General features: G+C 36.3%; 1 protein-coding gene across 1 annotated transcript in view; it reads left to right on the plus strand.

Annotated features, from left to right (window-relative positions):
* The window catches only part of ITGA1 (integrin subunit alpha 1), a 65,088-nt gene that overhangs the window by 39,429 nt on the left and 10,929 nt on the right, over positions 1-14,730 (plus strand). Inside the window, exons 8-15 of the mRNA XM_050328575.1 lie at positions 1,357-1,507; positions 2,513-2,678; positions 6,885-6,958; positions 7,886-8,030; positions 9,162-9,304; positions 10,860-11,003; positions 12,375-12,629; positions 13,058-13,188. Coding sequence (XP_050184532.1) covers positions 1,357-1,507; positions 2,513-2,678; positions 6,885-6,958; positions 7,886-8,030; positions 9,162-9,304; positions 10,860-11,003; positions 12,375-12,629; positions 13,058-13,188 — 1,209 coding nt within the window. The remainder of the gene's footprint in view (positions 1-1,356; positions 1,508-2,512; positions 2,679-6,884; positions 6,959-7,885; positions 8,031-9,161; positions 9,305-10,859; positions 11,004-12,374; positions 12,630-13,057; positions 13,189-14,730) is intronic.

Genomic DNA, 14,730 nt, shown 5'->3' on the forward strand with positions numbered 1-14,730 from the left:
TCCAGCATCTAGAGCTGTTGCATATGGCACCTTTGAAAGGCTGCTGTCTCCTGAGTGGAGGAATTAGGAATAGACATGAAACAAGTTGTACTCCTAAGGAAAGGGCTGACAATATTTGATGTCAACACAGAGCAGGTAGGAACTGTGTATGTAGAGGAATGAAGGAAATTAGGTCTCTCAGAGGAAAAATGAAAAAATTGAACTTTTTAATTCTAGTTTGTTTTCTTTGAAGTTGATTATTGCAGTGTTTGAGACCACACGTGTCACACTTATATCCTAAGTCTTTGCAGCTTCTGGCTCATTGGGAGATTAAAGATCTGTTGTAGGAATAGCAATATTTATAAATGCTTCTTTTATGAGAAAAATGAAATCTGATTTTCATAAAAGAGACAGTAAATGCAAAATCTCTCAGAAAATTTCAAACTGTACAATGTTGTCCTGCTATCTTTTTTCCTTTCTGTTTTTTTTTCCATCAAGAAAGCATTACTTAATTCCATAAAAGATTGCATTCAGTCTTTCCAAACAACCATTTAGTGAAATGTGCAGAATCCTTCTGATGAACTACTGGATTATCAGACCAAAGTTTTGTTGGTGTGATGTTTTAAATCCAATAAAATTCTTATATATTCAACAGTAAAGTTTTCCTTAGATACAAGTGGAAGCTTGAGGGAGTCTAAACAAGTTCATGAGCACAGAACATGTTGAGAATTGCCAAGTACTCAGAAACCACATCTAGTTCAGAAAGCCTAGGTGCACTACAAAAAGCTACAGGCTTGTACATAGAGAAACTGTTCAGCAAATCTATTCTTGCAATTTTCCTATTCATCCACTTTTGGCTATCTTCAGTGGTAGATCTCAGCTTTCACTCATATGGCCAGTCTTAGAATTTTGTGGTATTTTTCTAAAAAGAGGAGGCCCTACTTCCTTCTTTCTCCTCCAGAGGAGTAATCCAGCCTTGCCTTGTCAGGTCCAGAGTCTGGGTGAGGTTTTCTACATGGGTTTTTGGAACTGGAGGGGTGGGAGGTTTGCTTGGATCTTTTTAAGATGCTGAAAGCTGTTTTAAGGTGCCAGAAGTTTTTTTGTAAAGGGGAAGAATTTTTCACTATCCAGCACTTTATTTTCTGCTATTGCTCACAAGTGAGTGAATAATGGATGAATGCTTGTGAAACTTTGGCTGTGAACTGCCATGTAAGTTCCAATTGCAGTTGTTTGTATTTGTTCATGGCTAACATTAATCTCCATTTCCTGCTTCTTAGTTAATATAAAGTCTTTTAGTTTATGGTTGGCTATGCAAATATGATGCATGTGAGAAATGCTGACATTGCCTTTCTCCAAAATGCTTTATGCTCCATTTAGGAAAGAAGCTTTTACAGAGGCTCATGGTGCACGAAGAGGAGTACAAAAAGTAATGGTTATTGTGACTGATGGGGAATCACATGACAACTACAGATTACAAGAAGTGATTGATGATTGTGAAGATGAAAACATTCAGAGATTTGCTATTGCTGTAAGTGAAATTTAATGGGAAAATTCAGAATCTTAAAAGCATGTTTCATCTTCTAAATGTAATTTCTTCTATAAATGTATAGAAGTTCATTTTACAGAATCTTTAAGGAAACATAATTATTTAAGAGAGGAAAAAAGTAATAAACTGAAAAAACCATTAAACATTTGCTTTCTGATTTTATAGCACATAAGAAAAGCAATCTCTCTGTCTTGCTGATGATGGCAGGTGTGTGTCTGTGTGAAGAAAAAGGAGGAAGAGTTTGAGGGACAGTTTAAAATCAAATCCTTTTGTTAAAAGCAATATTGAGGAGAGTGGACAAATTTAATATTCTAGGCAATTTCTATGGACATGTTACCTATTAAAAAAAAAAAAAAAAAAAAAAAAGGCAAAGGTAACCCATGAGCAAAACATAAGTTTATTGTGGCTGTGTTGTGTGCTGGCATTCTAAAGCTGTCATTTTCATGTTGAGAAAACTTAGTAGCTGAATGAAAAGAAAAGCGTGACAGAGGTTAACCTGTATTGAGAAATATGAAAGCAATAATGGTAGATCTGTGTTGAAACTCCACTATATTTGTGTATTCTATACTTAAATAATCTGTTTTCTGTCAATAATTTTGAAGGTATGTTGGATTGTCGTAGCTCCATTTTTCTCTTTCTTTGTTTTGGTACAATGAAAGGGTATGAAACCATAAAACTTCATGAAAGATGTTATATTTAATTTAAAGAAAGACATAAACCAAAATTTGAATCCAGCAGCATGCCGATTTCAAGGGGTTTCCTTCATAAACCTACAGATCACTAAAGAAAAATTGTCCTTGAAGCTGCAATAATTTTTAGCAATGAAATCCCCACCTAGAACCAAATTTGAATTGGTCCAATGTGCAGAGATGCTAGAACATGCCAATATTCTCTGAGAACGTGCCTCAACTGTATCTTTTTAAAACAGGTTATGAAATGTATCCTTGACTTGTTGTTTTGTGGGTTTTTTTCTTTTATTCTCTTTAGATTCTTGGCAGCTATAGCAGAGGAAATTTAAGTACTGAGAAATTTGTAGAGGAAATAAAATCAATTGCCAGTAAGCCTACTGAAAAGCATTTTTTCAATGTCTCAGATGAATTAGCTCTTGTAACTATTGTTGAAGCACTTGGAGAAAGAATATTTGCGCTGGAAGGTATGACGTTATTTCAAATTTTACTTCATGTCTGCATTACAACTGAAGCAAATAGAAGAACATCTGCTTTTATCTTCCTTTGCAATGCATTGTGCTGCGTAACATTTATTATACAGATTTTTTTCATGCTGATTATAAAAATATTTTACAGTAGACATCAAAATCATAGGTAGCAATGTGAATAAATTCAGAGGACTTAGAACCTATGGAGACAACAGCCTTAAGGGGGTTTTTACTGTTTTAACTGGGTTAAATAGGAACATTCCTTGTTTTGGGTAAAAAACATTGCTGGATCATACCTGGATTGCCCCAGGATCATGTGTTTCTCTGCCTGAACCTTTAGGTTCTCTTTTTTGTTAGTTATTAACTATAGTGTATTACTTTGCTATACAAGTTCTCATGGATTTGGTGTATAGAGTTAGCAAGGCATATTTTTGCTTTGGAAAGATTCACAAAGATTTAGCACAGAAAAGTCAGTCTCTCATAATGTCTGCTTACATTCCCCATCCAAATGAGGCAACACTGTCCAAACCACTGTTTGTCTCAAGTACACTACTGGTAATAGAAGATGAAGTTTATTAGTTATAAATTATACTGGTCAACTCTGAAGGGATTCATGTCATACAAAGAAAACATCTCTACTTGGATTATTGTCTTCAACATTTCAACTTTCCAAATAGCTGGAGCAGTGTAGTTTACAGCTGGAACAAAAGATGATGTTGAATGTCAAGAAATAGTACAAATCTGAGAGAGCATCTTCAGGCTTTTACATTGGAGCTATATTTCTCAGACATATCCAGGTTGGGTTTTTTCTTAGTTATCATTTAATTTGATAAAATATTACCATTTTCAGCTATTACTAAATATGTAGTAATAAACATAGTTTATTAAAACATAGTTTGCAGGTTCTTCTCTTTTTACTTTCTGGAAGATTTGGTTTCCTCAGCGTTGGAAGAAATTAATTTGAAGAGAATCTAATCTCTCTAAAGCCCAAAGTTTAGCCTACTTAGGCTCATTGAATACTTCAAAATTCATTGAATAGGGTGCTCTTTTCTTAAGTTCCTGTTTACTAAGAATATACTTCAAGTGGAAAAATAGCTGTCCTTCAGTTTGTGCTTGATACGTCTAGAAAAGTGAGAAAAATATTTGTATTTCATCATCAGAATAAAATATTCATTACATCTATTAGCTATAATTAATATAGAATAAAAAGTTTATTAACTGCTGGTCATGACAACAGATGAAGGACCTAACAGGACAGAGTTTCTAGAAATTGTCATTCTCAAAGTTGATGTTTCATGCCATAGCTCAATCATTTGGACAACTAGATACCACTGGAAGGGACAGCCTCAGTTTGTCACACTCCACCTTGTCCCTTTTATCAGTCAGTACCCATTAGGTAATGACAGCCTATCACATGAAACCCCAGTCTCGAAACAGCAGAGTAACTTGTGCCAGCTTGAACTCCGTGATGGTGGGGAATGCTCTATGTAGCTCTAACCCTCCCATTGACTTTGGTAATTCATTCCTCTAATCATAAGGAAAAAATTACAAAACATTAGAACATTAAACAAGTTCTGTAGCTTAATAAAATATCCAAACAAATCTAGTTATGTTGATGGTGGTCAAACTAACTGTTTGATTACATTGTATAAATTTTATGTGTTTATATGATTGTCGGCTCTTGGGATGACTAATCTTCATCATCATGTACTTAAGTGTTTTGGTACATAGAGCATACTGTAGTACTTTTAACTATCAACAAGTTCTGCAGTACTCCTTGAATTAAGTTTCAATTTTCTGCAAGTGATGCAGTAGGAAATATATATTTCTAAGATATTGTTACTTTTTATAGACTTATAAAGTGTTAGGATATTTATATATTTGATATATTGCTGGATATATTTGCCTTATTTATAATTTTTATTTTATATCGACTTGACTGTATTACAAAAAATATATATTGAAATGACAAATGTGGAATATTATCTTCATCCATACCGTAAGAGACAAGCTAGTTAATTTAATCACTGCCAAAATGCTTCTTGACTTCCAGATTTTCTGTAGGAACTCAGAGATGCCCAAAGGTTTCTACATAAGACACCCGCAGTATGAGACAAGAAATGTTGCCTCCTCCGTGATAGTCCTAGAAATCATGTAACCTGGGTGCAAGTGAATCAGAATAGAAACTCAAAATGGGATTTTAGCTTTTTGTCAAAACATAGCAAGGTTGAGCTGCTCCAGTGGACTGAAGCTAGATGGTGCTGTTTAAATCAATTTCTATTGATCCTTCAGGCATAGTTTTTTGTCTTCTCCCAAAGCCTTTCAGTTGCTATTCTAGATTCACAACTGTGTCCAGGCATGTATTTTTCTGGTAGTGGAGAAAAGCATATTAATTGTGTCCCATGCAGCTTTCTGGTAAGAATCCAGTGTACTGAATGTGTGTAATTGGAGGAGATTAATTGACTCCATACATTGTAACTTCCATGCATCACAGGAAGCTTGATTGTTGAAAAATCAGTATGTGAATCGGTTTAAATTCACAGTCTAAATTGCCTCTTGTTAGTATAGTAGTATATTTGATTTTTTTTCTTAGATTTCTTGTTTCCTTTTTGATTTTTCTCTCTAAAAAAATTCAAATCAAAATTGAGAGAGAGTTGAAAAATCAAATCCAACAAAAACCCATCCTTGACAGCCACTAGATTTTTACACATAATCTTTTTCATATGCCTCTCTCTCTCATGGCAATTTTATGTTTTATCCAACCCATAGGCAGGCACAAATGTTTTTTCACAAAATATCCTTTGTAAGATGCTTGGCAGTTTGAAACTGAATGGAAAGTTAGACTGTGGGCCATTATCTAAGCAGCATTCAGAGCTGGACACACCAACAGTACCAGCATTGTCTTCTGTCTCAAGCTGTGAGGGTCTTGTCTTTCTCAGCTCGTTAGAGAGCATCCTTTACTTAATGAAAATACTTTTTAACGGCAGATGTGCAGCTTAAGAGTTTTATGCCTAAAAATTGCTTTTTCAGACTTAGCAAAGCAGCTACATCTTGTGAAACATGATGATCTGTGTTTGTGTCAAACACTTTGTGTTTGAAATCATGTCTCCTTCCTACGACTGGCTGTAAATCCCCACAATTAGCAAAGACATCATGTCCCAGGGAGCAACCTCTGTGGTTTAGTTGCTGAGTATCAAAAGTTCAGTATTATTTAATAGTCCAGATGCCTGAAATTCATGCAACCAACTGAGCTATGGCTCAGTTTCATTACACAGTTGAGGGTTCATTTCAGCACTCAGCTGGTAGCAAACTGTGAACTGTTTCTGGACCAGCATCAGAGCAGATTTCATAGCTCCCTTCAAGGAAGAATCAATATGCAAAATACAGTTCCCTTACTTGGTCACTTAAAGTGGCAAAATAGTCTTTGACTGCTAAGGGCTACATATCTTCCTTTTAAGTAGAGGAAAAGGCAGAACTTCTTCTTCCCTGATAATATTTCAAGTTTATCTGGGAGCAAAGCAACCCATCAGAGTTTAATAACTAGCGTATGACTACCTGACAAGATACTTGAACTAGTACAAAATCACCTGATTCCTTTTTTATATAAAGTCACTTATGAGAATCAGTAACATCTTCATGCAATTTTCTGGGCAGGATTATCATTCCCAAGCCCTTTGCTAAGGCTTATGAATCTTGGACAGCAGAGATTTTTCCTATGTTGTTTTTGCAGAGGTTCATACAAACATCAAGTGTTTTTCATTTAAAGTTCCTCCAGCTGCCTACAAATTTTTAGTTGCTTGAATACAAGGCCAGGGTTACATGGCTGGTGTTTTATTGTTCACTTAGCTCAAGTGGAAAATGGCTTAACCATATTAATCAAACATTCCAAACATACTTACCATCAGCCTGAGTTCAAATTTGGTCAGTTTTAGCCCAGAAACTTTGTTGGATGAGTTCTGAGACATGATCCTTAAATGGAAACTCTCATATTTAATGGTAGCATTTAACATAGCTCTTTATTTGTGTTATACATTCTGTTTATTTCTGTTATTTTAAAAATTTAAGACACACTATATTAACCCAATAGTTTAGTTAGGTTATGCCATCCTTTACTATCATATGAGCATTTTCGTTACACTCTTCTATTGCTTTTTCAGACTGAAACTAATTTATTTTTAAAACTCAATTTTTTCTTTTTAATAGCCACAACAGACCAGCAGGCCTCCTCATTTGAAATGGAAATGTCTCAAGCTGGTTTTAGTGCTCATTATTCTCAGGTAAACAAACTGTTTGAAAATAAAAGTTATTTTATAAAGTAGATATTTGCTGATGATTCTGTGAATTTGGAGTAAGTGTTTCAGAATTCCTTGTATAGTCCTGTTTGCTGTTGGAAGTTTTGCAGTGTCCTGTAATCCACTTATGTTTTTTTTTTAAATATGTAAAGAACAGTTATGATCAATGAAAGTTCAAGAAAGTAAGTATATACTTCACATGAACTCTAAATCTAATGGTCCCATAGCACTTTCTATCAGAATAATAGCCTAAAAATATGTTGAGAAAGATGGAGAAAGACTTTTTACCAGGACAAGGGACAGTGTTTTAAATTGAAAGACAGTTCAGTAAAGATGACCAGATGGCTGGAGCACTTCATCCATGAAGACAGGCTGAGAGAGATGGGTGGGGTTATTAGCTTGGAGAAGAGAAGGCTCCAGAGAGAACTTAGAGCAGCCTTCTAGTACTTAAAAGGGGCTTATAAAAAAGAGGGAGAGTGATTTTTTAGACAGGTAGATAGTGATAGGACAAGGGGGAGTGGTTTAAAACTAAAAGAGGAGAGGTTTAGATGTTAGGAAGAAACTCTTTAAATAGAGGGAAGTAAGGCACTGGAACAGGTTGCCCAGAGAAGCTGTGGAAGCCTTGTACCTGGAAGTGTTCAAGACCAGGTTGAATGGGGCCCTGAACAACCTGATCTAGGAAGTGGCATCCCTGCCCATGGCAAGTGGAGTTGGAACTAAATGATCTTTAGGTCATTTCCAACCCAAGCCTTTTCTATGATTCTATGATTGTAGGGGCCATACTATAATAGGAAAAGCAAGGCTAAATATGTAAGTATACAGGAAGCATTACTCAAATGTGAGCATCCTGAACCATGAATATCAAAAGATGATTCACATAGACAACAGGCTTTTTGTTTTTCTCTGCTTAAGGACTGGATCATGCTTGGAGCAGTTGGAGCATATGACTGGAATGGCACAGTGCTCATGGTGAAGGACAGTGGTATTTCAATGCCAACTAATGATACCTTTCGTGACAGGACTTCAGAGAGAAATGAACCACTTGCAGCCTATCTAGGTAAGAGAAATAGCTCATCTTACAGCACTTTTCAAAAAATGCTACAAGACCTCCCTCAAAGCTCATTGAAAAGAAGTACCTTATAGAATATTATCTTATATTCTAGGAGCCTGGGAGTCTACTGTATGATTTTCTTGTTCTTTTGAAAAAATAAATTTCTACTTCTACAATCAGAAAACTAGTCCAAACATAGACTTGTGTATCTAGACTTTCCCAAAAGAGACATTTAATCTGTTCAGAGATGACTTCACAGATTCCTCTAGTATTCTTATGGAGTTTTTCTATGCCTTGATAGTTAAAAGGTCTTATACAATACTCAGTCTAAATATTTGCTTAAAATTAATCTGCTTTCTGTCAGACCAAAAAGACCGATATATTTTTTATAAGAATGTTTTGCATATTGGCAGGCTACTGTTATCCTCTCATCCTTTTCTACCAAAAAGCTTCAGTGGCCTTGCTCTGTCTTCTAGGTCTTGCTTTCTACACCTCATTGTTCTATTTGCTCTGTTACATCATTTAAGCCATGCTTTCACTGATGAAGAATCAACACTAGAATGGTTTAATGCTTTTTTTCCCTAAGTACACTGTCTTCTTTGCAAAATGCCTTTTTATAACTCAAATTTGGTAATTTTTAATTTAGATCTTATCCTCCATAACACTTGCAACTCTTCCACAGTTTTGATTTATCTGCAAATTTTTAAGTCTTCTTTCACCAAAGTTGTTAAATTGGTGTTAATATTAAACAAAGCTAGGTTCAAAATGCCACCAGAATCAGGTTTGGAACACTCTATTAATTTAACAGTGAGCTGATAACAACTGTTCTTTGAAAGTAGCTCTTCAACCAGCTATTGATTTTAATCACTACCATCATATTGTTACACTGTGTGAGAATGGCCACGTGAACATGGCTCACCAGCCTGTGAATAGGTTTAGTAACAGAGTGGTGCTCATGATTCTGAGACTAAGTAAATGCACATCAAGCCCTTTTAATTAACTCTGCTATTTTTCTCTAGCATAAGTTATAGGGTAAAGATCTAGTTGTAGAATAAGCCTTAAAAATGCTCTGAATCACAGCATGTATTTCTGATGCATTCTGTGTGTACAGCATCTTGACTTCTTTCTGCTTCCTAGGATATACTGTGAATTCAGCACTAACACCTGGAGGTGTACTGTACATAGCAGGACAGCCGCGATACAATCACACTGGCCAAGTTATCATTTATAAGATGAAAGGAAAAGAGGTGCAAGTAATTCAGAGATTAAATGGAGAACAAGTAAGTATGCATTTGTGATTAACATACAAGACAAATATGGCAGGAGAAATAAAATGAGAACTCCTCATTAGAAGAGCTCATGAACTGGGATTTGTAAGCAAGATCAGAAGAAAAAGTTGGGCAGATCCTCTGGTATAATTAGCAATGGAAAGTGGCCTCTACAGGACTGAGAGATCCTTGGTAATTTTCTCTTTGAGGGTGAAACCCTCACCAGTGTCAAAGTGCTTGTTGCCATCTCTGTACATGCAATTTTCTCTGTCTGATGAGTAGAAGGGCATGTTACTGGCAGGAAACAAGTTGTGAAAAGCAGGGTTCTGTGCAACAGCATCAGCTGGAATAGCATGAAATATTGAACAGTGGCTTTTTATATTGAGTATGAGCTCACTGAGAGCTGTTGCTGCAGGGAGAAGAAAACAATATGCAATTGCATAATTAAAGATTGTACTATTAAGAAAATATTATGCTTATGAGTATTGAAAGACCTGCCTACTCAGGTGTCCTCAGGCTGAAGTACTAGCTCCTTTTAGAAGCATTCAAATTACCCAATTTTCACCTATAGCTGATGTCTGCAACACAGCTAATCAATCAGTCATTTTAGAGTTAACAAACTAAAACAGGTATTAGGAAACTGGACCTGTTCAGACTCAAGAAGAGATGACTGAGAGGGGACCTCATCTATGTCTATAAGTATCTGAAGGGTGGTACCAAGCAATAGGACAAGAGGCAATGAGCAGAAACTGATGCACAGAGAGTTCCATCTGAACACGAGGAAGAACTTCTTTACTGTGCAAGTGACCATGCACTGGAACAGTTTGCCCAGAGAGGGTGTGGAGTCTCCCTTAGTGGAGATATTCAAGAACTGTGCTCTGGGATGGCCCTGCTTGAGCAGGAAGGTTGGACTAGATGACCCATTGTCATTCCTTCCAACTTGACCCTTTCTGTGATTCTGTGATTTTTAAGGTTTGATGGATCTAGACTACTCGAAGCATCTCTGTGAGATGAGATGTATCTTGCACTAGAGGAGACTGCTTCTCATGTTAAGTGTAAAGGAAATGCAGGGTGTCTAGCTTGGCTGTGAAGTGAAGGTAATCAGATAAATCTTACAGCTTGTACTGAGTCTATGAACATATCCAGCTCTTTTTGTAGATTTTTGCTTCTGCATTTACTGGCAACTTGACAATTTTGAATGCTGTTTGCACTGAATTGTCTCAGACCTTCTGTCGCAGCCTTTTTGCTTCTTTTTTGAAGAGAAAATTAGCTTCCCTAAGATACTTTTATTCAAATGCTGTCTTAAGGGACCCTACTCCCCAAAGCAAGTTTCAGACTCAAAAGGGTTGCAAGTTGAATGGACCCCTCTTAAATAAAAATATCAGACAGCAAACACTAAAACTGAACACAAGCTTCAAAGGCAAACCAATCAAGAAAACTTTCTAGGTAGCAAAGAACATTTCTGCCTAATGTTTAATATTTGGCATTGTTGTAAGCAAACCGTAATAGATCTCTGAAAAGGAAATGTTGTGTTACTTTGCTGTCTCTGATGTATGTTTTTCTACAGATTGGGTCCTACTTTGGGGGTGTTATTACCACAGTCGACATTGATAGGGACTCATTTACAGACCTTCTTCTTATTGGAGCTCCTATGTATATGGGAACTGAGAAGGAGGAACAAGGGAAGGTATATGTTTATAGTCTGAACAAGGTAAGAACTGTGTTTATTGACCAGGAATAGAGCATGCTCTTTACTGTCTTCATATCCTTATTTTAAAGAAAGATGATAATTTGAACTGGGGAAGATGACCTGTTGAAAATAGAGAAACACAATTTTGACAATTAAGCTTATAATGCAACTAATTTTAAAACTTTATTCTCAAACCCTTTCTAACAGAGTGTATTATGAGATAAGCATATATACTATAAGCTGCAGTATGGCATAGATGCAAATATATAGGATTAATTTTCTATCATATTTTCTTTTTGTTTTCATAGATTAGGAAACAGTAAGGCTCATCCATCCTAGAAGTGTTATCTCCAGTATCTTTGTGACTTGCTTAGCAACCTAGAGCTAAACCCCATACATTCAACAGATTTTAAACATGTCCAGCTAGACTGATGATTATAGCAGCTACACCTCAGCTTCTTAATTTGATAAGTTTCTCCTTCCAGTGTCTACGGATACTTTTTCTTCTTTTTTTTCTTCTTTTAGTCCAGTACCATTGTAGATTGTTATAACAATTATCAAAATATGTCTTGGCAATGATGGTCTCCTAAAATACTATTTCAAGAAAGGGACCTGGAGAGACTGGATATATTTGACAAGTAATTCTTCCAGTTTCTACATTCATGTCGCTAACAACAGACTGCTGGTGAATAGGGTTGGTGAGAAAACAAGAATTCCATGTTCTTCCGTAATTTATGGTTTGGAAGTTGTCTTTCCAGTGCTTTCTTTTATTTTATCCAAAGAAAGGAAATACAACAACTGCTTGCTGCTGCTAATCTCTATCATGGAACCCATGGGGCTAATCTTTTGGAACGATTGGTTAAATACTGTAGTGTCTGTGTGGTTTTGGTCTAGGGTGCACTCTGAATTAGACCATGTATGTTAGGCCATGGTGAACGTGTCTACTGAGGGCAAAATTCAGTCTAAGTAGAAGAAATGTTATCTTTTATTCTGGAACAACAGCCATCTGTATTTCATCAGAAACTTGGCTAACTTCTCAGATTGAGAGAATGCCTTTAGAAAAACTCTTTACACTATCTAAAGAATGGTTTACTTACAATGACATCCAAATGTTGTTATGATACTATGCTTTCCTGTGAACCTCTAACTTGAAGAAGTATGCAGAAGCATCTAGATGTAGAAAGAGGGGAAGCAAGAATGTCAAGCTGCTCAGAAAGAACATTTGAATTATAGTTATAGAATCACAGTTTCTACAGTGCAATCAATCACTAGGAATAGAATGTAATTGTTTTGTTTAATTCATCTGTTTGTCTTCTGAACAGGAGCTCTTAAAAGTCTGCATTGCTAAAACAATAATAGAAATTCACAAACTGCAAATCTGTTCTTTCACAGACAAATTTTGCATATCAGATGAGTCTTGAGCCTATAAAGCAGACATGCTGTTCACCGTTAAAACAAGACACCTGCAAGGCTCTTAAGAACGAGCCCTGTGGTGCCCGCTTCGGGACTGCGATTGCTGCAGTGAAGGACCTCAATCTTGACGGATATAATGACATTGTAATAGGTTCTCCTTTAGAGGATGACCATCGGGGAGCTGTTTATATTTATCATGGCCATGGCAAAGCAATCAGTAAAAAATATTCACAGGTATGAAATAAAACTTTGGAGATTGCCAGCCTCTCTAATGTATATAATGTATATAACCCTGTCTTCCCAATGTAGTATCAGACTGTGACTTGACCAGTTGTAACAGCTTCTTTATTTTTAAATTGCTCTATACTTTAGAACTCATACTGATTTAATTAAATCTGGCTCTTAATGTTGTTAGAAAATATATTTGCATGTTTTTATTAGAAGCATTCTAACATGATGTGTACAGCTGGAAAAGTAGATGTTTTGCAATCTCAAAATTTATAGTGTGTTCATTACCACTGTCACTATTGTAGGAGTATCGTAATGAAAATTTAATATACTAGAATCTGAGTCTAAACCCCATCTCACTGCCATCAAATGCATCTTGACTGCTCTTAAACCCTCCAATATGCACTCCATTAACCTTTATACGCATTTCACAGCGTATTGCATCAGGTGGTGACGGGGAAAGAGTGAAATTTTTTGGCCAGTCTGTGCATGGAGAAATGGATTTAAACGACGACGGGCTGATTGATGTTACCATCGGAGGCCTTGGTGGGGCCGCCCTCTTCTGGTAAGGAGACTCACAGCAGCTGTCAGGACAGAAACTTTTGCTTGTGGTACCAATGTAACTTTCATGTGTGACTGTTTGGACTCTGTGAGGATACTGGTTTCATCTCATGCTTTGACACTGACTGTGAATCTTCACCTTTTCATATTTCTCTAGAGGAAGGAGGATAAAACAATGTATACAATTATAAACACAGGAATGTTACAGAAACCTTGTTAGCCTAGTATGAAGAACTTGTCCTCCTAGACTATCTTCAAAATAGAAACTGATTCAACCTACGGCACTTTGTAAAATAGGAACAATTTTTCTTTTTTACACAGTATATTGAATATTATCTTATTAGCAGTATCAAGAACAGGTTCAAATGTAAAGGGATCACTAAGAAAACTGATTATATTTTCTAATATGAAAACTCCTGTTTGACTTCCTACAGAAAATCCGAAAAATTTAAATAAATTTTCTGGTTAATATTAACTTCATTTTCTTTATATAAGAGTATGATTCAGATGTCATAGCAAGCAATATAATTTCTGAGAGATAAGAGAAATAAACAATATGACATGAAATCCCTCATGTCTAAAGCACAACTAAAACTATTTCTGTCTCTGGTACGGAAATTGCTAACCCATTGCTAATTCTTGCCTTTCCTGTCCTGCTGTTTCACCTTACTCACCTGCTAAGTGATTAAGTTTGTCAAGGCTTGCTACCATTCTCAAGCTCCCAGCTCCTCACCTTCACCTGGTAGTTTCTTTCTGAAAGCTCCATGTGTGAACACAGTACCATGCCCTTTCACTGCATTATTTAGATCACAAATCTGAAGAAAGTGATTTTGCCAGATAAATTTTTTGCTGTTTAGTACACTGACATACTGCATCTCATGGCCTCAAAAAAGGAACTGAATCAGAGCAAAGGATGAGACAGGAATGCATTGCAGGGGTGAAGGAGAGTTAAAGTGAAACAAATTGGGTGTGAATCTCAGCCTGTTTATCTACTCAGAACCTAAGAGATGGCAAACTGCCCTCCAGTTTGTGTGTAATATTATGTTCATCTGTGGATACTCTTGATGATGAGTCTAGGCCTTCAGTCTCATAAAATGGGACTGGCTCTGTAGAGCTGCTTAAGTGCTTTTGGAAATATTTCACCTGGTATCTGTTCTGAAACAAGTACAGCAATGTGGAGAAACACTGTGACTGTTACCTCTGTAATTTCTTTTTCACTGGTACTATGTATAGAATATATAGTTAATTACTTCTCTGGACCCATTTCTCTAGACTGATGTTGCTCTTGTCCCCAGTTCTTCAGGGGCTTTCCCTCCTGATTGATTTTAAAGGTTGAACTTTTAAAAGTGCTCTACAGCTTTAAAGGTTTTTGGCTGCTGAGGATATTTCTTTCCCTCCTCTTTGTGTTCCTCACTTTTTTGTTTTCTGTATGATGACTTTTCCCTGTAATGGCAGTTCACAAGTGTGTAATAATCTGCATAAATGGTGAAAGGCAAATGCAGACTGAAAATGTGCCAGAGAAGTGTATTCCAACCAGTTGCTTTCA

Source organism: Myiozetetes cayanensis, unplaced genomic scaffold (genome assembly GCF_022539395.1).
Source record: "Myiozetetes cayanensis isolate MyiCay16 unplaced genomic scaffold, myiCay2020 scf4, whole genome shotgun sequence".
In the NCBI taxonomy this organism is placed as follows: domain Eukaryota; kingdom Metazoa; phylum Chordata; class Aves; order Passeriformes; family Tyrannidae; genus Myiozetetes; species Myiozetetes cayanensis.